Source organism: Protomyctophum parallelum, assembly GCF_964188405.1.
Source record: "Protomyctophum parallelum genome assembly, chromosome: 7".
Classification (NCBI taxonomy): domain Eukaryota; kingdom Metazoa; phylum Chordata; class Actinopteri; order Myctophiformes; family Myctophidae; genus Protomyctophum; species Protomyctophum parallelum.
In genome coordinates this window covers 22,435,146-22,459,969 of record NC_139705.1, presented here as the reverse complement: position 1 = coordinate 22,459,969, position 24,824 = coordinate 22,435,146, and the positions used below count along the sequence as shown (strand labels likewise).

At 44.2% G+C, this 24,824-nt stretch overlaps 1 protein-coding gene across 6 annotated transcripts in view; it reads right to left on the bottom strand.

Moving 5' to 3' along the window:
* Positions 1–24,824, bottom strand: part of rbms2b (RNA binding motif, single stranded interacting protein 2b) — a 34,388-nt gene that overhangs the window by 9,398 nt on the left and 166 nt on the right. For all 6 annotated transcript variants that reach the window (XM_083769494.1, XM_083769495.1, XM_083769496.1 and 3 more), the window contains exons 2-6: positions 17,802–17,968; positions 10,809–10,867; positions 9,005–9,096; positions 2,460–2,617; positions 1,861–1,940 (exon numbers count right to left, since the gene is read on the bottom strand). In XM_083769494.1, coding sequence (XP_083625620.1) covers positions 1,861–1,940; positions 2,460–2,617; positions 9,005–9,096; positions 10,809–10,867; positions 17,802–17,968 — 556 coding nt within the window. The remainder of the gene's footprint in view (positions 1–1,860; positions 1,941–2,459; positions 2,618–9,004; positions 9,097–10,808; positions 10,868–17,801; positions 17,969–24,824) is intronic.

Genomic DNA, 24,824 nt, shown 5'->3' with positions numbered 1-24,824 from the left:
GATTCTGGACAGTAAATCTATACTATAATAGAGCGAATGTCTGAGTGTGTGAGTGAGTGTGTGTCCGACCGCATTATCTCCTCATTATCTCCTCATTGCCTGCACCAATCGCTCCCACTTTTCACACAGGCATTGACCATATGAATATGGAGGGCGTAACGGAGCCCTTTTTTCGATTTGACACATTAATGATTATTAATTAATTTATTAGTGAATTAAAAACGCACCCGGGTGCAGTACCCCCCGCAGCCACAGGGCGGCAAAACTCCTCTCCCCAGAAATCACGTGTCACCAGTGAATTGCATTTTGGGACGGTCACTGATTAATACTGGGACACAGTTTTCCGCGTAACTTCAGTTGTTTCGCCTGCTGTCAATTTTGCTCGCGAGTTTTCCGCCTAACTTCAGTTGTTTCGCCCGCTGTCAATTTTGCTCGCAATAGACAGCGGCCGAGCGATCGGGATATTTCCAACCCCCTTACGCATCGACACAATTACTACATACAACAAACAACATGCCACGAAGAACAGCCTCAAGGACCCTAGCGCATTCTTCCACGCACCTATACCCTTTTTCACACCGCCCCCAGCCAACGGAGGTTGTGTGTGTGTGTGTGTGCAGACTACTTTCGCTGTGAGCATGTGTGTGTGTAAACTACTTAAGCTGTGAGTGCGCACGTTCGTATGTGTGCGCGTGCGTCATCGCGTGGCCGTTTTCACTTTTCAGTTAGCTATAAACACAACACGAGATATAACTGTCTTGAACATAAGCCACACACACACAGCGTGAAGTGGCTACAGCGCACGCTCTGGTGAAAACAGCTAATCTACAAGCTCACAACATCACAGGTTGCAAAAGCCATGAGTTCTCTCAAGCCAAAGCTCACAATTGAGACCGTTTTGGACGCAAATCCACCTGCAAATTGGATCTGTGCGACTGTCCATATATAGCTGCATGTCAAACTGGGGGTCCTTGATACTTTTCAAATGGTGCTCTGTGGGCTAATAAGTGTAAATGTTGCGGTCCTTGCTCTTGCCATGAAAACGTTTCCCTACCATGCATTTGGAAGAATACTTTAATGTTATACTGCTGTTTTTATTCATAAAAAACCACACACACACACACACAAATCTATTATACAAGTTAAAATATATCAGAACGGGTAAGGACTAGTAAATATAATTTAATATCCACTCAAAGAACATTCTGGACCTCAGTTCTTTCAGTTTCAGCACACGTCTAAACTTCATCCTCAACCGTCAGCAGCCAGTAGCACCTAATATAGGGATTTAGGCGCTATACACTACAGTAAGTAAATTTAGATTACCAGACTTTTACTTGTACCAGTCTAACAGAGTATTTCTACATTGCACTATTGGTACTTTTACTCAAGTAAAGAATGTGAGTGCTGCTTCCATGATACAGTACAGACTAGAGCAGTGGTTCCCAAAGTGGGGTCCGGGGACCCCCAGGGGTCCTTGAGGGAGTTCCAGGGGGTCCCCAGCTAATTGATAGTTTGGAGTATACAAATGGACCCTATTTGGTTCCATTTGTACACTCTCTCAGAGTTAAATTAACATTGATTTTACAATATAAATTAGGGGTCCCAGAGATAGAAATGTCATTACATGGGGGTCCATAGACTAATGCGTGTCATACTGGGGGTCCTTGATATTAAACGGGTTGAGAATCACTGCCGTAAAAATCTTCTCTCATGGGGGTCCCTGGCATATCTTTTCAAATGGGGGTCTGCGGGATAATTAGTGTCAATTTGGGGGTCCTTGACATGAAAAGGTTTGGGAACCACTGGACTAGAGTATCTCACCTGGTACTCCTGAACCACTGGACTAGAGTATCTCACCTGGTACTCCTGGTGGAGTCTTGATATATTTGCCATTGAAGTGTTGAATGATGGCCTCACATTTCTCTGTTGACTCCATCCTGCAGGGGAGAGTTATTTCAACTCATCACAACACATCCCAGTGAGCACAAACATAGCAGGTGTCATAGTGCAAAGTCTATTTCCTACCCTTATTGGCCACCAGAGGGCTCAGTTATGACCATTATGTAACTGGGAAAACAAAGTTTGTCATTTTGCCTAAGCTAACATCATTTGGACCTTTTCGGATCTTGGCCTCATTTATTGCATTGTGCAAGTTACTTTCTTCTTCTTTTTTCATAGCCTAAACAGATTAGGATGTACCAGAACTGACCGCCTGTAGCCTCACTGTACCAACCCTGAATTGCACACAATAAATCAGTTGTTCCAATCTCCTATTGGGGACTCCTGATACTGCTGGGTTTCTGTAATAACACCAGGACTAACTATAGTCCCTGATTAGACAGCTACGATTACAAAGACCCTCAGGTGAATTTATAACACCCTGGGTGGATTCAAAACCAGCTGATTCAGGGGTCCAATCATGGACCAGACTGGGGGTTGCTGCTCTCGATGCGTACCTGGCGAAACCGACCCCTCGGCTGGTTCCGTTGGCGTCTCGGAGGATGCGAGTAGAGATGACCTGGCTGAAGGGCTTCAGCATGTTCTCCAGCTCCTGCTCGTCCATGGACACTGGCAGGTTGGAGATGTACAGGTTGGTGGGGTCCTGCTCCTGTTGCTGTAAGGCACAGGGAGTGAGCCATTTAAAGGCTGGTTGATATCACGGCATATGAGTGTCACGTCACACCTTTCAGTCGAGGATATACGTTTGTTACGCGTCATGTGTGAATTAGACTTAAGAAGGAGCCAGGCGAGCCAGGCGCCACGTTCCTTTGAAGCTGGATCACGACTGTAACCCAGAGCCTTCAAAAAGCTGCCATCAATAGCATGAGGACATTCATATGAGAACTTGACAGGAAGCATTAAAGATTTATCATATTAGGGAGGAGGGGAGGGTGGAGGTCGACAGACAGTCAGAAAAACAGTCTTGAAACAGAGGGCAGAGGGGTGAAAAGTCGAAGGCGGATTTCATATTGGCCCGGGAGAAGAGAAAAGCTGAGATGCCTGGAAGAAGTCTGAGGGGAACGCTATGCAGAGATGGAGTTGATAGTGGTCTGGCTGGACTTCAGCTGAACCTCTAACCCCCCTCCCCCCTCCTACTTCTTAGCTTTTCTCTTCCCCTTCATTCGTCTTCTTCTCTCTTCATCTCTCCTTCATCCGCCTGTTCTGTCTCACCCTATACCTGTCCAATGCTGACAAATTGTATATGCTGTAGATTAGAATACAGTCTCCGGGCCCAGACCACTGGCCTAGCACTCCAAGCACCTATAGGCTCCATTGCAGGGCCGTGCAGAGAGCACTGAGGGGGCAAGTGCCCAAACCCCAGATTTTTGGGCTCGTCTTTTTGTGGGCGTCCCTCGTTTCCTTTCATACCAGAAATGTCTTCTACTAATGGAGCAAGATGTTCCACAATAATATAAATTGTACGAATAAGCAATAGAACAAGTAATACATTCTGCATAAGGAGAAGAGACTGGAGCAGCACGGACATTTAGAGCCTTTTATTTAGGTGCTGAGTATACAAAACGACTAACGTTTCGACCTTGCGGTCTTCATCAGAGTCATGAGTGGTAGCATTTGGGCATGTCTTATATATACAGGTTGGGCTCTCAATAAGCCAATGACAGGATACCATATGACATGTAATAACCCGTTACTACCAGCAGTCTAGATAATGTAAGAGGTGGCTATGGAGAAAACGCTGTTGAACAGTGAAATAAATAAAGTAAAACAGTGATTTAACCATAAAAAAGCCATCAAAATAAAAAAACAGTATTTAAGAACAACAGTGCACATACATATTTAAGGGCCTTGTGGCCAAATAAATAGAAAAAATAAACAACAGAAAAACAGAAAACAGAAAAACAGAAGATGTTTTTCTTGCCCTGAGAGTGTTGTATTGCCTTGTCTCTGATGTACCTCTGTTTTGTTTATTTTTTCTATTTATTTGGCCACAAGGCCCTTAAATATGTATGTGCACTGTTGTTCTTAAATACTGTTTTTTTATTTTGATGGCTTTTTTATGGTTAAATCACTGTTTTACTTTATTTATTTCACTGTTCAACAGCGTTTTCTCCATAGCCACCTCTTACATTATCTAGACTGCTGGTAGTAACGGGTTATTACATGTCATATGGTACCCTGTCATTGGCTTATTGAGAGCCCAACCTGTATATATAAGACATGCCCAAATGCTACCACTCATGACTCTGATGAAGACCGCAAGGTCGAAACGTTAGTCGTTTTGTATACTCAGCACCTAAATAAAAGGCTCTAAATGTCCGTGCTGCTCCAGTCTCTTCTCCTTATGCAACTTTGATGTCCCTGCACCTGTGAAGCACCGGATCAGCCGTTTCAGGCTTGAGGCGCGTTGGTAGACTCCCTTTCTAAGTAATACATTCTGTAATACATTCTATACATTCTATACATTCTATACATCTGTAGACATTTTTAAATCTCAACTCAAGACTCACCTCTTCACCCTTGCTTTTAGTTGAGTTTTATTTTTTATGTGTTTTTATTTATTTTATGCTCTTATATTCAGTTTTGTTCTCTGCTATTGTTTTATCTTTTTAACTACTTGTGTTTTATTTTATTTTATTTTTGTGTCCTGCCCTGTGAAGCACTTTGAGCTGCATTTATGTATGAAAAGTGCTATACAAATAAAGTTTATTATTATACGTACCATGTAAACATTAAATATATATAATATTGATAAGGGCCAAGGATGCCATAAAAGGCACTTTGAGGCAAAAGGGCAGGTGCCCCAGCACCAACATCCCCCCTCGCCCCCTCTGAACGTGCCTGCTCCATTGAGTCCCGATCCCGACCACCTTTGCTGCGTGTCACTCCCCGTCTCTCTCCCCATTTCCTGTCGATATACTGTATGCTATCAATAAAGGCTGAAAAATCCAAAAAGATATCTTTAAAAAAGTTGAATACAATCTCTGTCTAACTACTTAATAGTAGGACAGAGGGGACATTTGTCGGCCCGGATGATGTGAAATCGGACTAGATTCTATGACAGTAGTCTGATACTGATATAGTCCATTAAATAATATATATAATTATACACAGCCTATATTATATCATTATTATATATATATATTATATTACATCCTGCCATGGATTATATAAAATATTAATGACATAATCCTCACGGCAGAATCACATGGACATTTTGGACGAAGGCCTTTCAGCGATGATATTATCTATAGCTTCCCGATATCATAGTCCCGCAGGAGGGCTATTATCTCTCTACCTCCCCATGCATTGTTATAATGTGTCACTCACACGCATATACAGTCGTATGAATGTGTTAATCCTGACCTTGAATTCAGGTGCAGGCACCGGCTGTATCTGCATGCATATATCAACAATATTATATGCATCGCATCTTTGATCGGAAATTCACGACCGCAAGGAAAGTCTTTTGAGCGGCTAGAAGTGACATTTTATCTTTTGTATTATGTTTTATTATTAAACCTCACCACCTCCTCGCACAAAATCTGACCGAAAGCGATGATAGCCCGCAAAGGATAACCAATCTATACCCCCCTCTACCCCAAACCATTTTGCATATTCATTACTTCAGTGTGCAGATGTGATTAAAAACCTGTAAACGCATTTTGAATTAATTTACATGTCATGAATAATGCATGTGTAATTGCCGCGACCTGTGGTGAAGGTGAATCCTCTCTCACTCACACACACACACACACACACACACACACACACACACACACACACACACACACACACCCTCCTCCTCCTCAGCAGTGAGAAGCAGCGATGGGGAGCCAACCCACATAACAGGACCCGCTGATGATTCAGAGAGAGGAGTCTGACGCAAGCATGAGCCGCCCGGGTTCTAGGAACCCAGCAGAGTGAGCGGGCAAAGTTACTTTGTGAGCACGAGACTGTGTGAATGTCAGCGTCACAGGCCTAGCGAGAGATCGGCTTTCCTGGGGGGTGTCAGGGGTGCACGAGTGTGTACAATAATACATGAGTGTGCACGTGCGAGTGTGTGTTCGTGTTCGTTGTGTGTCTGAGATAGTGATCCGGTTGAGGTAAGGTTGGTGGAGTCGGTGCATGCATGGGTGCCAAGTGTGCTACGCGTGCGTGCGCGTGTGTGTGTGTGTGTGTGTGTGTGTGTGTGTGTGTGTGTGTGTGTGTGTGTGTGTGTGTGTGAGTGTGAGTGTGAGTGTGAGTGTGTGTGTGTGTGTGTGTGTGTGTGTGTGTGTGTGTGTGTGTGTGTGTGTGTGTGTGTGTGTGTGTGTGTGTGTGTGTGTGTTGACAGGGCGGCTGGCTGCCTGGGCACAGGGCCCTGCTGACTGGGGAGCTGCTCAGACACTGAGTCAGACGCCACCGGAGAGAACAGACAAGGTCTTTGTGCAGAGCGCTCAGGGAGCAGGACCTGGGACACGTTCTCCTAACACCGTCACTACGCCGACTGCAACACGCACACACTGCACGCACGCACGCTCACACACACACACACGCATACGCACACGCACACACACACGCACACGCACACACACACTACACAAATGTGCATCCACAACATGCACTTGTTTGTGCTTGCATATAGGACAGTGTATTCATACCCTGGTGAAGCATACACCCGTGTGTGTGTGTGTGTGTGTGTGTGTGTGTGTGTGTGTGTGTGTGTGTGTGTGTGTGTGTGTGTGTGTGTGTGTGTGTGTGTGTGTGTGTGTGTGTGTGTGTGTGTGTGTGTGTGTGTGTGTGTGTGTGTGAGGATTAATTGGCCTACACTACCTCATGAGCTATACTGTTCGTGTAATAACATCACAACAACCTCTTAGCTCTTAGGAGCTCTGCTAGCCCACAGGGAGAAACACAGCAGGGGAGACGGAGAAGGATCACAGGAGCGTATGTATGTATGTATGGAGCTCAACAGTAGACCGTGCAGGGCCGGATAACAAAAAGCACCATCCATGGTCTAATTAACCCATTTAGACCTGAGGACGATTCTACAAATGTCTTCTAAATCTAAATCCTGGCAATTTTCTGAAAATCCTATGTTTCTACTGTATGTCTTTCTCAAACATTTTCATGTCAAGGACCCCAAAGATTATATGTAATTGGCCGCCAACACCCATCTGAAAATATGTTGTTCCAGCCAGGGACCCCCCCAGAGGCAAAGATTTGTGTTAAAGATGTTCTGAAAGGCCCAGGCCGTAGCGTAACGGTCTGGGCACCGGACTGGTGATCCAGTCGCGGTGTGCCGCGGGTTCGACTCCCGGACCCGACACGGCCTTTACCGCATGTCATCCCCCCATCTCTCTCCCGTTTCCTGTCAGCCTACTTTCTATCCCTTAAAAAATCAATAAAGGCGTAAGCCGCAAAAAAATATCTTAAAAAAAAAAAAAAAAAAGATGTTCTGAAAGATTTATGCCATATTTTCAAGATTTTTAAAAAAATAGCAGATCTACAAGCTCATAGCGCATAGGCACATGAGTGCCGCGCTATGAACCAAAAGGGGTTCCCGCCCTGAATAGGTTACGGGTGCCACGTTTTGAACTCCTAAAACATGGAAGTTAGTTTGCAGATGGGTTCCCTCGCCAGGTTTCCAATGTACTTTTCCCCATAGGGGTTGCGTTTTTTTTATGCTGAAAATAAGGTCTGTGGTTATCATAAGTACACCCGTTAAAGGAATGCGACGTGATGCGAGACTATGCGGACTATAGCTAGCCAACTCCAACTCGAGACTCCTGAATCGTTGCCTTACACACATGTCTCGCATCAGGGTCTAATGCGCTCTGCAGTGTCGTTAGCTCTGCAGTCACGCCGCACCTTTTATTTGGAGGAATACATCACCCCCAAATAACTTGTTTCTATCAATTGCTCTCCCTGTGAAGCCTTGAATTCAAGGAGTTATCTTTCTTCTTGGAAGAATCCAAAAACCAAGAAAATACTTGATAAATTGAAGAAGGAACCGCAAAACTACATCAAATATCTGTGTATAAACTCCCACACAACTCTCACAGTATAATCCAAGGTGTCCTGTATCCCGTCGTATCCTCAGTACTTCTGAGACACAGCATTTTCACTCAAACTTGACTAAAACAGTGGTGTAAACTTTGTCTCAGGCATGAAATAGGAGCGGCTGTTGTTAGTCTTGGATCCCAATTTTTGTTTTTCACTTCATCACGTAAAGAAAATACTTGCATTGATGAAGTGAAAATAATCTTGATTTTTGTTTTGGAATTCTTCAATCACGGTGTAGGAATGCAACAAAATCAAAACGTTATGCATGATTTAAGCCTCCACAGGGTGAGTAATTGATAGAAAAAAACAATAACAACAAAAAAAGCATGAATGTTGGAGCTGTTATGTGCCTTCCTACATTTTTATTAATTGCATGTGCGGCTAAAAAAATCATAATTAGCGTATTCATTTGTGGTGATTATCTTGTTGCTCCAGAACTTATTGTCTTAATTTTTTCCAAATCCAATGCAAAGATTCCACTGGAAATGTGCAGAGTGAACCCATGGCGGAGGTAATATCCCGGTTGGCTTAACTCCTTTATTGGCAAAATCGTAGTTGAAATGTCTTTCCTTTAAGCGCCAAACAATAACCAAGTTCAGACTCTGCAATTTGAATTTGAATTTGAACATGTGCTACAGATTTAGTTCTGCCCAAGGTTCTTAAAAGCAGTGGTTCTCAAAGTTGGGTCCAGGGACCCCCAGTGGTCCTTGGGGGAGGGTCCCCACGCTTCTACAAGCGTGTACATCTGCTATTTTGAGAACTTTTTTGAGAAAAATATCAAAATGTTTTTGAATCATTTTAATAATCTACTGGGGATCCCTGGCACAAAGCATTTCCAGATGGGGGTCCAGGGCCAAATACATTGGGGTTGTATTTGGAGGTCCTTGGCACGAAAAGTCGCAAACGTTTGAGAAATACTGCTTAACCGTATTCCAAACTAAGTATTGAAAGCCTTGCAGCTTTAATATCGTATAAAACGGAGCATAGCTCTTACCTTGGCCATCTGAGCCTGCACACCGCCCGCCTTCAGCGCTGTCACAGCTTTCTGAGCTGAGGCCGGACTGTCAAAGTCAACAAAGCCATAGCCTGCAGGGACCAAGACAGACAGCTGCAGACTTAATACCTTCTTGACAATGGGAAATGCATACTATGGGGATTCTTTAGGCACAAGCATGTCATTGTCTTCTCAACGAGAGACAGGTGGATTACGAAATGCTACCTAGGCACACACACGTCACAATGCAGACCTGTGGGATAGGGTTTATTGCACGTCTAATCATACAGGCACTGTGGGATTAGCATAACATTGTTGCTGTCGGGCAGAAACCTTGTAGGCGATATCTCCATATTTTTGAAAAACAGAGAAGTGGAACCGCACACTGTCAGACACTTGCCAAAGAATGTTGCTCTTTGGCTGTCCTGATGAAGGTCTAAGCGTCCGAAACGTCTGACAGTGTGCGGGACCTCTTCTATTTTTTATGCTCTACTGCCCTGCCCACCTGTCACCAGCCTTTTGAGGTGTGCATTGGCCTTTTGCTACAGTATATACTTTGTCGCATGACATTGTCGAGCAAAATGGCGAAGGTTCTTGTTCTGTTATTCTGTTATTTTCGCTTTTTGTTTTTGAAGAATTGAAAGTGAAAGTAGTAATTCTGTCTGTTTTTATAAATATTTAAACCAATGAAAAGTATATTAACAAGAGCTTGTGACTAATAATAACTATAGGATCTTTTGGAACACAGGTCATTCTTTCCCATTTCGAGATAAGTAACACCTTTTGGACACATTGTGAGCTTGTAGATCTGCTATTTTGGCTATTGCATGTTCCATGAAAGTGGTTAATTCTGTCTGTTGGTTTTTATGAAATGTCACGGGGAAACCCGTGCCCTATATACAAAGACACATGAAACTGCTTTCTATAACATGCAAGGAGTAAGGACTAATGTTTTAAACGTGTGTATTGGAAACTGTGTGCTCACTGATTGTTTGCTAATTGTCTCTCCTGCAGCTGGTGGCATTTCCCTTGATTTAGGAAGGGGCCAAGTGCTAGGCAGGGGAGGGGTGTCTCCTTATGCTTTGAGTAATTGTCATTGAGTTTTCATTCTGATTTAGACTTGTTTAATTGTAACACATTATTGAGAATGTTTAGGTTACTGTTTATTCAAGGTGGTTGGAAGTATTTATATTAGTGAAGTATTTGAGAAGAAATGTGCTAATTGAGTCTGTGCCCAGTGGTAGGATCCACTCCTATTTAAAGGAGGCTGCAGGGACAGGCTAGTTAGTTAGATAGATGTGGGCAATGACACAGGTAACATCCCTTGATCCCTGAGGGAGAGCTACAGGACCTTGTGTGATCAAGGTACAGCCTGAAGAGAGCTCTTATCCAGTTGGGTTTTGTTCAGTAGTGTTTGCTCAAGTGTTTATTTTGTTTTGTCATTTTTCAGTATTATTGTTATTGTCCTGTTTTCGCACTGTTGAACCTGTACTGGACTTTGGTGGAGGAGTTTGGGGATAATAAAAGACCCTTAAACTGCATTACTGACTGTTCTTGGAGCCTTGGCCGTTCAGGCAACTTTACATGAACATTTAACCAATCATCATCCTTTTTTTTTTTTTACGTCTGGAGACTTAACCAATGAAGAGTATAAATTTACAAGAGCTTGTGATTAAGTACATTGGATTACTATCGGACATACAAGGTTTCCACCTGACAGCGACATGTTGTTTTCAATGGATCCATCAAGTAAAGGTAGCGTGCCTTATTATAGAAAATGTACCATATAAACTCAATTACTCACCTTTGCACTTGTTGGTGGTTTTATCCAAGATGGCCTTGGTGGACACAATCTTCCCATACCTGGAAAACATGATTGATGCTTGAGAATAGTTTAATGTGGTTTGCCTTCCATATTGGCATCAAGCAATACAGGATCATCTACACTGAAAATGCAACATGGACTTCAATCTGAAAGATTATAATTCATTTGACACATTCAGCGAAATGAAAGCTGATCATAGCATCAGCTGAAAGTAATTTGTGGGTGTAGGAAATGTTTTTTGAAAGAATAAGGGACACAAATGGAATGAAATAAGGGTAATAAAAGGAGGGATATGCTGAAAGAACTATGCATTCTAATATCTTGTTCGTTCCAACGCTGCATATAACGTGTCGATATGGTCTAGCGTCTCGTGGGAAATACACAGTGACATGACCATATTTCGAAAATGAATGTCTCCGCATTTTCCGACAGCATCACAGTGCATTGTCAACAAGAACAATTGTTCCATTGTCTGGCTAGTTGGCTGCAGACGTATAGGTACGGCCCTGGCATGGGCCACCTGTGCTGTGGTGTGGTGTGCTGTGGTGTGGTGTGGTGTGGTGTGCTGTGGTGTGCTGTGGTGTGCTGTGGTGTGGTGTGCTGTGGTGTGGTGTGCTGTGGTGTGCTGTGCTGTGGTGTGGTGTGGTGTGCTGTGGTTTGCTGTGGTGTGGTGTGGTGTGGTGTGCTGTGCAGTGCTGTGGTGTGGTGTGCTGTGGTGTGGTGTGCTGTGGTGTGCTGTGGTGTGGTGTGGTGTGGTGTGGTGTGCTGTGCTGTGGTGTGCTGTGGTGTGCTGTGCTGTGGTGTGGTGTGGTGTGGTGTGCTGTGGTGTGCTGTGCTGTGGTGTGTTGTGCTGTGGTGTGGTGTGCTGTGGTGTGGTGTGGTGTGGTGTGGTGTGGTGTGCTGTGGTGTGCTGTGGTGTGGTGTGGTGTGCTGTGCTGTGGTGTGTTGTGCTGTGGTGTGGTGTGGTGTGCTGTGTTGTGCTGTGGTGTGGTGTGGTGTGGTGTGCTGTGGTGTGCTGTGCTGTGTTGTGCTGTGGTGTGGTGTGCTGTGGTGTGCTGTGCTGTGGTGTGGTGTGGTGTGCTGTGGTGTGCTGTGGTGTGGTGTGCTGTGGTGTGCTGTGTTGTGCTGTGGTGTGGTGTGCTGTGGTGTGCTGTGCTGTGCTGTGGTGTGGTGTGGTGTGCTGTGGTGTGCTGTGCTGTGGTGTGGTGTGGTGTGCTGCGCTGTGGTGTGCTGTGGTGTGCTGTGGTGTGGTGTGGTGTGGTGTGCTGTGCTGTGCTGTGCTGTGGTGTGCTGTGCTGTGCTGTGCTGTGCTGTGTTGTGCTGTGGTGTGCTGTGGTGTGGTGTGCTGTGGTGTGCTGTGGTGTGGTGTGCTGTGGTGTGGTGTGCTGTGGTGTGCTGCGCTGTGGTGTGCTGTGCTGTGGTGTGGTGTGGTGTGCTGTGCTGTGCTGTGCTGTGGTGTGCTGTGCTGTGGTGTGCTGTGCTGTGCTGTGCTGTGTTGTGCTGTGCTGTGGTGTGCTGTGCTGTGGTGTGGTGTGCTGTGGTGTGCTGTGCTGTGGTGTGGTGTGCTGCGCTGCGCTGTGGTGTGCTGTGCTGTGGTGTGCTGTGGTGTGCTGTGGTGTGCTGTGCTGTGGTGTGGTGTGCTGTGCTGTGCTGTGCTGTGGTGTGGTGTGGTGTGCTGTGGTGTGCTGTGGTGTGCTGTGGTGTGCTGTGCTGTGGTGTGGTGTGGTGTGGTGTGGTGTGCTGCGCTGTGCTGTGCTGTGCTGTGGTGTGCTGCGCTGTGCTGTGCTATGCTGCCCACACAGACATCAAAGGGGGCTTCAGCCCCTGCCCTTTTACCCGTCTGTAAAACAACTGCCCTTTCAAGACCACGAATGCAGCATTTACTATAGTGAAAGAAATGCAAAATGCCACTCCTTTCCATGCCATGCTGGAAGGCAGCATTCAGGAGAATTGCTTTTTCTCCGAAGTCTCCTGAACTTGAACACAGTATTTTGCGTTGAACAAATTTGTTTAGACATCCATGTCGTAGACACCGCATCTCTACTAGCTAAAGAGTGCTGGGTTGCGCCCCCGGAAATAGCAGATCTACAAGCTGCGACGCGTTGTGAGCTTGTAGATCTGCTATTTTCGCTATGTTTGTCCAAAAGTGCGGGATTTAAGCCCCTGCCTCTCTAACGCTCTCTGCACGTCCCTGCTGTGCTGAGTGTTGTCTATCAGCTCTCATCTCTTCAGGCATGTGCATGCAGTGTAATCTGATATGCCTCTCCTTGGCTGTCCTGTCCATTGCTGGCTCCCCTCCACACTCTCACTCTGCTAACAGGCTTCTCTGTAGGCAGCATTCTTTCCCCTCAGCTGGGTCCTATTGCCCCTCCTGTTTAACCACATGAACCCTGTACCGTATTATCCCCATTCTGGGGGGGGGGGGGGGGGGGGGGGCTAGGTATTGAGCCCTGGGGGCCTCTGGGCAATATAGGGTTTATGCGGTTAATTTTAGATCAACTGGCACTTTCCAAAAAAGGTACTTGAAAAAGGGGATGATTGGGCCCGGCCCTAGCGGTCCGGGCACCTAGGCTGGTAACAGCAGCTCTCCCCGTTTCATATCAACCTACTGAGTATCTATCAATAAAGGCGAAAAGGCCCAAAAATATCGTTAAAAAAACGAAACGAAAAAAGGGACGATTGGTTGATTGCGGTTGCATGCCAAAATTGTTAGTTGGAAACGTAATACTCTCTCCTTAATGATGACTTTATTGCCAAAAAGCCAAACAAAATGTGCTTTTATAAAGAATTTGTTGGTGCTTCAAGATGGCGAAATGTCTAGATCAGTAGACCACAAGTATTTTGAATTGTTTATTAAAATTATCAACTACAAGTTTTAGCACATTTCCTAACACTTTCCTAATATCACACCAATGCCGACATGTTGTTAAGCTTTTCATTTCTCCTCTCACAAACCTACTGTTGGCAGTTGGCCACATAACACGTATTCGGCATCAGAGGAAACAACTGAACTGAATTCATCTGCACAGTGTTGGCTCTTGTATTATGCATCTGACCTTTTTATACAACATTACTATTTCATGTCACACTTCTCCATGCTATACACTGTATACAAAGGTGTGGCACCATTCCAATTTCTACACATTGACATTAATTATACTTTGGAATAATTTATTTCCAGGAGCAACCAACCAACAATGAGTTTTTAGCACAGTTGTCGTTGCATTGCATGAATGCATGCTAACGTTTGAGTGAGGATATCACTGGTGCTGGTGAGCTGTGAGCGAGCCCTGCCCTGCTTATGCAGTAGAGATGCCTGTTTAGTGAATTCACTCCGATAAGCTGGGGGGGAGGGGGGGCTATATGATGCAGAGGGCGATGTGGGGTTTGGGGGTGGGGGTGGGGGGTGGGGGGGTTGAGTTGCGTTGCATTGCATTGCATTGGAGACTCAGCCATGTGTGAGAAGAAGAGAGCGCATGCAGTGTCCAGTGGGCCCAGCCCACAGTGTCCATCCATGGTCAACCACCCGAGCTAGAACTGGAGCTATACAGCCAGCCTTCGAGAGAGACGCTGCAGGGGCCAGGGATGCAGAACACCCCCCCCCCCCCCACACCACCCCCCCAACTCCCATTCGTCCATCCCTCACTCCCTCCACTACATATCTCACCACTTGCATAGAACAACTCACAGTTCTGTGAGCTCCATGTGGGGGAGGGGATAACCAGAGCAGCGCTGTTTCCTGATAGCAAGCACGCCTTTTCCTCTTGCCCGAACCACCGTCGAGTTAGGAGAACAACCGATTTTGTTCAGGACTTTCACTTTTCTTTCTCTCGTGCTGATTACAACACAACCCCCCCCCCCCCCCCCCCCCCCCATCCCCAACCCCAACCCGGCCATCTGTAACCATTCTTTGTCAAAGTACTGTAACTGCCCTCGGTATCGCTCTCTCTCCAATCCAGTTCAAACGGAGAATTACACGGCCTCAACAACAGGCGCTGCTCAAAAGCAAATTTCATGCAGTGATTTTATCTGCTCTGTAAAAGCAGAAATATGAGAACTACCCACACAGAGCAGCACCTGACACACAAACCCTGAGTTCTATTCACTCCTCCCCCTCTGATCCCCCCTCTCTCTCTCTCTCTTTCTCTCTCTCTCTCTCTTTCTCCTCCACCCCCCTCTCATGCCATTGCCCTTGTTTGTCTTTCCCTTTCCCCTGGGCTCGCCGTTTCCTGTAGGGTTGGGCAGCCTCATGTGAGCCATATCTTCCAGACAGCTGTAAAATAGCAGACCTCTCCCTTTACTGCATGTTACTCTCTCTGTCTCTCTCTCTCTCTCTCTCTCTCTCTCTCTCTCTCCTCCTTTTCTCTAACTCTCCTCCCCTCTCAGTCACAAAGTCTCTTTTCTGCTGTTCTGGTTCTCATCACCAGGCTCCAGTATTCAATTAAGCAAGCCCAAATCATTCATCTCCACCCAACTTGTTTTGATGTGTTTCACTGAAGATCTGAGTGGCGCGGCTCGCGTGACGCTGCCGTTTGACGTCTGAAGATCTGAGCGGCGCGGCTCGCGTGACGCTGTCGTTTTGACGTCTGACGAGATGTTGCCCACATCACAGTTTTCAGACAACATTCACACTCATGAGTCAACATGGCAAGGCATTTGCCGTGCGGAATTTAAACAGCATGGCGTTGTGCAAAGGCAACTTGAATGAAGATTACAGTGCTTTAAAGGTATATTCAGTGATTTCACTCAAAAAACCCTAGGTTTCGTTTTTGGCTGTGGGACCCAGCCTTTCGTCCAATCAGGATAGAGAGTCAAAAACGAAACCTAAGGTTTTTTAACCCCCAGGGGTTAACTGGGGACAGGGAGGAACTCCTTATATGGCCAGCACACTCTATAGTAGGGAGGATTATCACAACAAAACAAAAAAATAAGTGATATTTGAATTAAGTGAAATCACTGAATATACCTTTAATCTTCATCCAAATGCCCTTTCAATGGACTTTCAATAGAGAATAACGTTATTAAAGGGCTGGACTCAACTTGATTTTATCTCATGAATAGACAGCCCCTCTCCTGTGCGTACTTTGTACAATACATTGTACATTGTACAATTGCGATAATCACAATTTAAAACTAGTTTGAAGAAGGCCAAAACTGTGGTGTAATGTCATTACCTGGGTGAACACATTAGCCTATTAGTAGTATGGGATAATAGGCTACTCTCTTCTACTGTTTGTCTTCTTGTTTGCTTTTTGGCATGCTACAGGTACATTATTCAAACCTTAACCATTCAAAAATGACGGCTTTGTTCATGCTGTAGGCTTAGTAGGCTACAGTATGTTAAAGAAATGTTCTCCGTCCTGTAGAATCAAAAGTACGATGTTTAACTACATCATACACACATTTTGTAATTACAAACATGTGCCTATCTTATTAACATTCATGCATAAGTATTAAGTATGTATTATTTTTAAATGAAAATGCCCCCAAAGAAATAAGAAAAAAAGAAAACTGTTCTTAATGTCATGATGACCACGTGCAAACAAAGAGAGCGCACACCAATAGTGGGGAGGTGCTGACCACACGAGATAAACTTGAACAGAATAGAAAGGAGGTCACACAGCTCCTAGTCACGATGCAATACTTTATTTTAAGATTACCAACGTTTTGACAAAACATGCCTTGCCACGTGACCACATAGTTGTAATTTGATATTAGTGATACTTTTGATATTTTCCCACACAGTGCTCGATATCGGAATATCCATTATCGGCCCATATGCCCTGAAAAGATGCCGTGAATAGAGCAATGGTACAGTATGACAGAAAGGGTGAAATAGCGTGAGAGGGGGAGACTAAACTTTTTCAGGGCCTGGTTGTTGGAAAGTCTGAGCTTAGCTCTACCAGACTGAAAATACTTAGTTTGCAGCCCAAACGCTTGTTGATTTTTCCATAAAGGCACTCACTGATGGCACTTACGACATACCTTGTGGATGAAAAATGGGTTAAAGGGGCAAAAGAAAATACTTTCTCCGGGTTTGCTTTAGCAGTGGTGTGTATTGCAAACGTGAAATGAAATATTCCTAGAATTCATAGGTTGATTCATTCCCTTCTTCAACCACATTTCGATCCTTCTATACATCCATCGGTTCATTTATTCAACCATCCATTCTAGGAATGCACGCTATAGACATGTTGGGCCGATGTCCAATAACGTGTTAAATGCATGGTCAAATCCATCGATAACGGTCAGATACCACAATACTGTCTGTTATACATTAACTGTGATTCTGGGTGCAGATGCAGACTTCTAGAAAACAATGCATTCTAAGGCCTACTGAGGCACATAATTAGTTCAAGCTACTTAAATGTAGTAACAATGTAATTTTATTTGCTTTTATTTGTTCTACAGGCAGACAAGCCCCTTTGAAAGCTTCTCCAGAAAATAATGAATGAATCTGCTGCCTGGAATTCACCACAAAGGGCTTTTTCAGCTTCAACATAAATATTCTGAAATAAAATGTTGGCTAGAAATATCTGTATTTTGCAGATACTGATTTGTACCGGATTCTTCAATAAATGTCGGCCAATTCCAGTATGGTGAACAAGTAATAGTGAATCCCTGATCCATTTATTAGTCCATCACTGTGTTCGAGGTCACGTCAGGGATCTATAAGGGATGCAAGTGCACCACTCGGACTCGGGCCATTTTCAGTTTATTGAGGGGAACAAACCTCAACACACACAACAGGTGCAAGTAATATATTAGTCGATGGGAATTTAGACGGATATAAAATACATTTATGACCTGAGTGGGGTGTCAAAACAATAGTAAAACCAAAAGATGGATGATTCCCTATCACTCCAATTTAAACCCCTCATCTACCCTGCTCTTCTGCCCTGGTTCATTCATGTCGTGCCAGGAAAGAATTACTACCGAGGTTTCGTGTGATTTGTTGTCGGTGCCACTTACGGCTGACAGAGCTTGACCAGATCCTGGTCTGTGGTTCCTGGGTGGAGGCCGCGGATGTACAGGTTGGTTTTGCTCAGCTGCTCTCCCCCACTGCTGCCGTTGGTGCTGGGGTTGGTGCTGTTGGGGCTGGGAGGGGCCATGTGATGGCTGGACGGAGACACATAGGGCTGCAGGGGCGAGAGGAGAGGATGCCGTTAAGCCTAGTTCAGACCAAAGCTTCGCAATGAGATTAAACCGTTTTCAGGTCAGGTTTATACTTACAAACGTACAAATAAAACTCACATCGCTTTTGAATTTGCTATTTGTGGCGCTTGACACTGTCGTACCACAGTAAATACAAAATGTATTAGAGAAATGTTGTGGACAAAATTACCCTTTAGAGTTTGGATTGGTATATACTAAGCAGAATGTATTAATAATCGTTCATTGGCAATATGAAAATGAGTATGGATGATGGTATGATTGCCTATATCTATAAGATATAGTAGGTAGTTTGAACCAGGAGTGGTATGAGCCAGCCTGCTTCGCAGTCCTCAGGGTCCAGTGGGTGACTCTTACCTACAGTCTTATCAGGAGAAAATCAATCAGGAACCCAATTAGCCAGATCACCAGCTTCAGTGGCTGGTTAAACTAAAGGCACACTGTCCAATAGACTAGTGGGTCAGAGCCAACACGTCAATAGCAATTTAACTGCCTTATCTAACATAAGTGCTTTCTAGAGATACTATACAGACTCTTACCGTTTTACTAATGAGACAAACTAGTATAAAAGCCTCACCCACTCCCAAAACTATGAGGTCACACAAATACTACAAATGCTGCCAACATTAATCAAAATGCAGTAGCCTCTCGAGCCACCAGCAACAATTCAATCAAACCATCGAGCTATCGAGCCAAACCCTGCTTGGGAAGGAGAATCATTAGCTGTTTGAGCAAATGGCTAGCCAAGTCAATGTTAATTTTTAGTCCACGCAAAAATAGAACAGAGCTTACAGAGGAACAAACTGCGGTTCCCAAGGAAGGCATCGAATGGAAGAGCAAAAGTAATTATCTTTCCTCAGATTAAACCTCCGGACACATGACTGTCCAAAGTTTCAATTTCCAAGCCTATCTCCACTTGTCAGCTAAAGCTGGCACTGCTGTTGTCCAGATCCTGGACAATGCTGCTGGAAGAGGAGGAACTGTTTGATTAGTAGGGTCACCAGTCTATGCCTCAGGGAACAATGAGCTGGCTTGTTGGACACCACAAGGTCACCAAATGGACCACTGGCTTATTAACAAGGCAGGGAGTACCCAAAGGTTGGATGGAGGAATCAAGCTAATTATGCCTTCTGTCCTATTTACCGGTAGTTTATTTAATGTGTTCTTCTGCCTGTTAAATTCCTTTCTCATAGAACAATGTTCCTCTGAGGTATTCTGGGATGTTGAGACAAAAAGGAAAAATGCATGTTTGTATCCTGTGTGTCGAGCATGATGTAATTTCTGTTTGGGACGGCTGTGCAATCTGTGTTGTGACTAAACATACAAGAGAGACCATTTGAACTATTCTCAGTATCTGCAGACAGAAAACATTCCAAAAAATAGTCAGTTATTCCAAGTTAGACCACTGTTAAGTGAATGTAAAGCCATTTAAAATCGGATTAGTGCCAAAATGCAAAAACAGGACAGATGTGTACACAGTAAAATCCTGAGTGTAACAACAGAAAATTTACCATAGCTAGATTGTTGACATTAATCAATGCATAGTGTAGCAACATCCTCTTCAAAGGCTCGACAGCAATCCGTCCTCATGTTTTTTCACTGGCTATTCTGTTCTGCATGCCGGCTAGGCAGCTGCCGCCCGATGTTCCTCCAAATGGTTTTTGATCAACAACAACGTCACAACACAACACAATCTCCTTCATCAAACTCAGGGAGCCAGTCAACCCTGGTTCCATTTGTCACCGCTACTGTCATGGAGCTCATTCATGTTGGCCTGTGCCTGCTCTAATCTCTCTCCCTCCTTTAGCATCAATAGTACATTGTTAGTTTTTCCACAATCACAGCCCCTTCCTGTGCCGTGTTGCCTTTGCCGGCTTTCGCTGCAGACGGCCTTCCCTGCGCCGCTCGCTCCTCCTATCGGGAGGGATGCACCTGCAAGAGGCCTGCAGAGATAGGATCTGGCCGGAGACAAGGTATAGGGCCCGGCCCTGGCTTATTGAGGCCTGTCTAATTGGGATCTGAGCTTGTTAGCCGAAAGCGCTAATCCCTCTCATGTGCTCTCTCTAGTCAGAACGCAGTGTCTCATTAAGGCCACTCTGCACAGCTCCTTCTGAGAGGAGGATGGCAGGGTATCAGATCCACACACCTTCCTCCCCCCCATATGCCCCCGTGCACAGCTGCCGGCTCCAGGTGTTTCTGCCACACATGCAGCGAGGCCGACTGTGCCAGCGCAGTAAAACGCTGACACGTAAGCATGCAGAACACACACACAAACACACACACACGCACTCACATACGCACGCACGCACGCACACACACACACACACACACACACACACACACACACACACACACACACACACACACACACACACACACATACACACATACACATACACACATACACACACACACAGTCACACACACACAGTCACACAAGCACATAAAGCAGATCAAGTGCAGCTATATAAATGTTATTCATTGTGAATGCCGTTTTCCCCAATCTGCCGTGATCTAGTGCGTTAGGACTCTACACGAGAAATTACGAATTCCTGCCTTTTGAGAGGCCGATGGGCCCGAGAGATTGCCAAAGAGTTTCAATGTGTGCGGTGAATGCTAAGCCTTTCATTTGCCTCTGTGCATGATTGGGAATCACAAGTCTCATATTACTGTCTCCAAGATCGCATCAATAAGGCTCACCCCCGAGTCAGTCAGTCAGTCAGTCAGTGCCCTGAGCCTGACCCACTGGCATCTAATTCATGTCAACCCTGTTTCTCATCCTTCACTTAACAATTGCCTATACTACATGTTTGCTCACACCGCTCCTTACGTGCAGAACACAATGCAGTGTCTGAGCATTCTTTACATTCCCATGTAATAAATAAAAAATGTTAAACTTTGTCTCCTGAAAGGGGGGGGGGGGGGGTAGTCAGAGTCAGAGACATGTAAACTGCATTCCTTAAATTAAAGTGTCATGACTTCTACGCTGACTCAGAGGCCGGTTCCGACATATAATATGGGAAATCCTTCCGTGTCTCAAGTCTCACACGTCAACCAACAATGTACATGACAAATGTCAACTTCATGCATGGCGATATGATGAATTAGTGATTAATACATCCTAACTGATTATCACTAAAATGCTCCTGATCACTGTGAGCAGAGGCCGTTAGTCTAGTATGTACACCGGCTTGCTATCACCGTTAATGTTGCTGGCTGCATGGCTAAAAGGACCAAGTCATTGTCTTGCTTTTTCAGCTGTACGAATACAGTATGTCAGTCACTGTATTTTTCAACGCCGGGTTCGGGGAACACCAGGGGGGGTCCACATGGAAGGACCATTTTGGGGGTTTGTAACTGTCAGAGTTAAATTAACACTGAGGATTTTTACAGTGTAGATTCGGTTCACAAAGATGGGGAATTTGGATTCCTGGTGAGCCCCAGTGACCATATGTTGAGAAACAGTGCAGTATGTGGTCCTCCACACAGAAAAGAAGTGTGCTCCAGGCAGCCGCCTGGCTGCTGAAGACAGATGATGTGATTACAGTAGGAGGGAGCAGAGGTGATCCCCGCCGGGAGCAGGTGACTCAAGGACTTTTTATCCGAGAGAGAGAGAGAGAGAGAGAGAGAGAGAGAGAGAGAGAGAGAGAGAGAGAGAGAGAGAGAGAGAGAAGCGCTGAGCATTAACTGAGGCAGCCGCAGGATATATGGCTTTGCTGCAGATAGCAGCCCAACAACAGACAGACCGTCAGTCAAATCCATCAATACAAGCTACAACTCCCTGACTGACTAAGCTTTTGCTCTGACTGGCTACAAAGGTGCCATTTGATTTGTAAAAGAACACGGCTGGCTGTGTTTAGTACAGTTGTAAAATTTAGCCTTATATGTCAGGTCGTTCATTCATCCTTGATTCACTCAGAAATAAGTACTGTGAAAACATAATCCAACGATATAATGATCAACGATATATATATATATATATATCAATCAATGATATATATATGATATAATATGCAGTAATCACACAGTAAAGTAATGGTATTTAGTTATTTACCAACAACATAATAGAACTAATCAGAAAAAAATAGTTTTCTTATTCCTTTTTTACACAGTCTAAAATTACATGAAGTCATCTATATTGTATTATCTGCTGCATTCTAACTTGTTGCAGTATAAAATGTTTTGTTTCAAATGATGATAATTAAAAGAAAATTGGTCGCAAACAAATCACAAAACTGACAGCACAAATAGAAACGCAATACTAAATAATACCCCACGCTATGGCCTAAAATGTGCCGAAAATGCATATTAAATGTATTATTATAGTTACAGTTTAAACCACAAATCTGTTTTAATAATGATATAATGTCAGAAAGGCTAAAATGTTTGAGTCCTACCTGCTTGGTAAAAGTAAACTTAACAGGTACCGTAGAAAAGATCATGTTTCTATACAGACACAATCACTTTATAGCACTATAATTTCTTCTACAGTACAAAAACAAAACAAAAAACAGCATGAGGCCTTAAGAAAAAAAAGGGAAAAAAAGAAATGAAGTAACAAAAATCCTCAACAGCCTGCGGCTATAACAGGTGAGATGTCTTCCTCTTTCTCCCCTTTTTCTCAGTCAATCCAGTTCCACTTAAAAAAAAACATAACACGAAAATCCTTAGAAAGTCTCACGACGAGTGGAAACAGAACACACACCGTCCGAAGGGAGGGTAAACTATATTATGAGTTTAGCGCCCAAGTTTTAAAGTATACGTGAAAGGGGGATTCACCCGTTAAAGAGGAATGATCAGGCTCCCTTGTCCATGTGAACTGAACCACTGACAGCCAAGAGAAATCAAGGTATGTGGAACACAGAGAGGGGGAAAAGGAATGTGTGTGTGTGTGTGTGTGTGTGTGTGTGTTGGGGGGGGGGGGGGGGGGGGGGGGCTAGAGGGGCGGTTAATCGAAAGCAGAAGAAAGCAGGGGGCTGAAAAATCTCTTAATCCTTTTCTTTTCCCCACCCTTTTTCATGTAGTAAAAAGACATAGACCAGAGGTTACCACTTGACGTCGGATTTACAAGGTTTCCCCTCTGTGCGACTTTCGGGGGCTCTAACTAACATAAAATAAAGCTGTTCCTTTTCATGCTTTTTTTTCATTTTTCATTATTATTTTTTAAAGTAAAAAGCCTTGAGTTAGCAAAAGCAGAGAGAGTGCTTTTTATTTTAATTAGCAGCTATAGCACATTGTCTGAATCTAGAATTCCAGGAATTCCAGGTCATTAATCTGAGAAATCTGAATTCCTGCCAACTGTGAGGCGGGGAGGGAAGGAGGGAATAACACTGGGAAGGAAGAGGAAGGTGTTGGATTTCAGCTTTGTTAAAACAATATTCCACGAAGTGATGTTCTCAATCAGAGAGGCATCCATTGGCCATTCGACTGCATGCATACATACATACATACAGTATAGCCTATAAACTACAGAAGTGGTTCCCAAACTTTTTCAAGTCAAGGACCCCCAAATTGACATTTCTTAACCCGTGGACCCCCATCTGAAAAGATACAGCAGGGACCTCCATAAGAGAAGATCTTTACGGCTCTAGCAGTGATTCTCAACCATTTAAATTTCAAGGAGTGTACAACGGGTCCATTTGGTTCCATTTGTACACTCTCAGAGTTACAGACCCATGAGGGTCCATTTGGTTCCAAACTATCATTTAGCTGGGGACCCCCTGGAACTCCATCAAGGACCCCTGGGGCCTGGGGGTATATACGCTAATTGTAATGCCAAATATGTGTTCTATCTATACACACCATAAATTAATAAATTTATATTTTGATTAATTCAGTATAGGCTAGGACCTCAATGGAAACAAGCTTTCTTGCATGCAGGATTCATCCTATTAGGAGACCTTGTATTTTAGGCTACTGTACTGTACTTGTCTATGCAAACTGTTAATAAAGTATTCACTCACTCACTCACTCACTCACTCACTCAATCAATACAATTATTTACTAAAAGCTCACATGCCTATATATAGCTGAAATGAGCTAACATTGTTGCAACATGAATTATTAATATGGAGCAAGCAAGGTACATAATACATTTTAAACTAGTCTCTGTTGTGTGTATAGGGTCCTATAACTGATGTACAAGTTTTATGTTTTATAACAGGCATATACATTAGACTTATTTGTAGCCTATCTGTAACTGTTCCCCCTTTCAGCCTTTTTTCCCCTGCCATGCAAACGTTTTCGGTCATCATTAGTAGGACTCAAGGGGTGGGGCATATCTATACGCGTAAAATAGGGAGAGGGGGAGAGAGAGAGAGAGAGAGAGAGAGAGAGAGAGAGAGAGAAAAACTTTGCTAACTTGTCGATTATTCAATGAAACATATGCGCAAACAGTCGATAAAGCACCAATGAAATGTATTTACATTAATCACAATGAGGCTTTTATGGTTTTATCGCTCGATCAGAATCTTTCGGCCATCTATACGTACATTTTCTTTTTCTTTTTTTCTTTTTTGCAAAGCTTACTCTTATGTTTATGGATAGGAAGAGAAGAAACAGCGACCGTACCGAAACAAATGAAAGCTATGGGCAACATTCTACTTATCGGCGCCCGTGTTCGTTGTTACAACATTACTACTAATGTAACCATGACGGCAATCGACTGTTAACACCAATGTTGTAACAAGCGAGCAGAGTTTATGTGTTGCCTGTGTGTGATCCTACTTTCAAGGACACTGCAGCTTATCGCCGAGCAACCTAAAGACAGGGAGATCAGACAACAACACACGCACATCGAAGCCTACTCTTCGGAGACAGTGA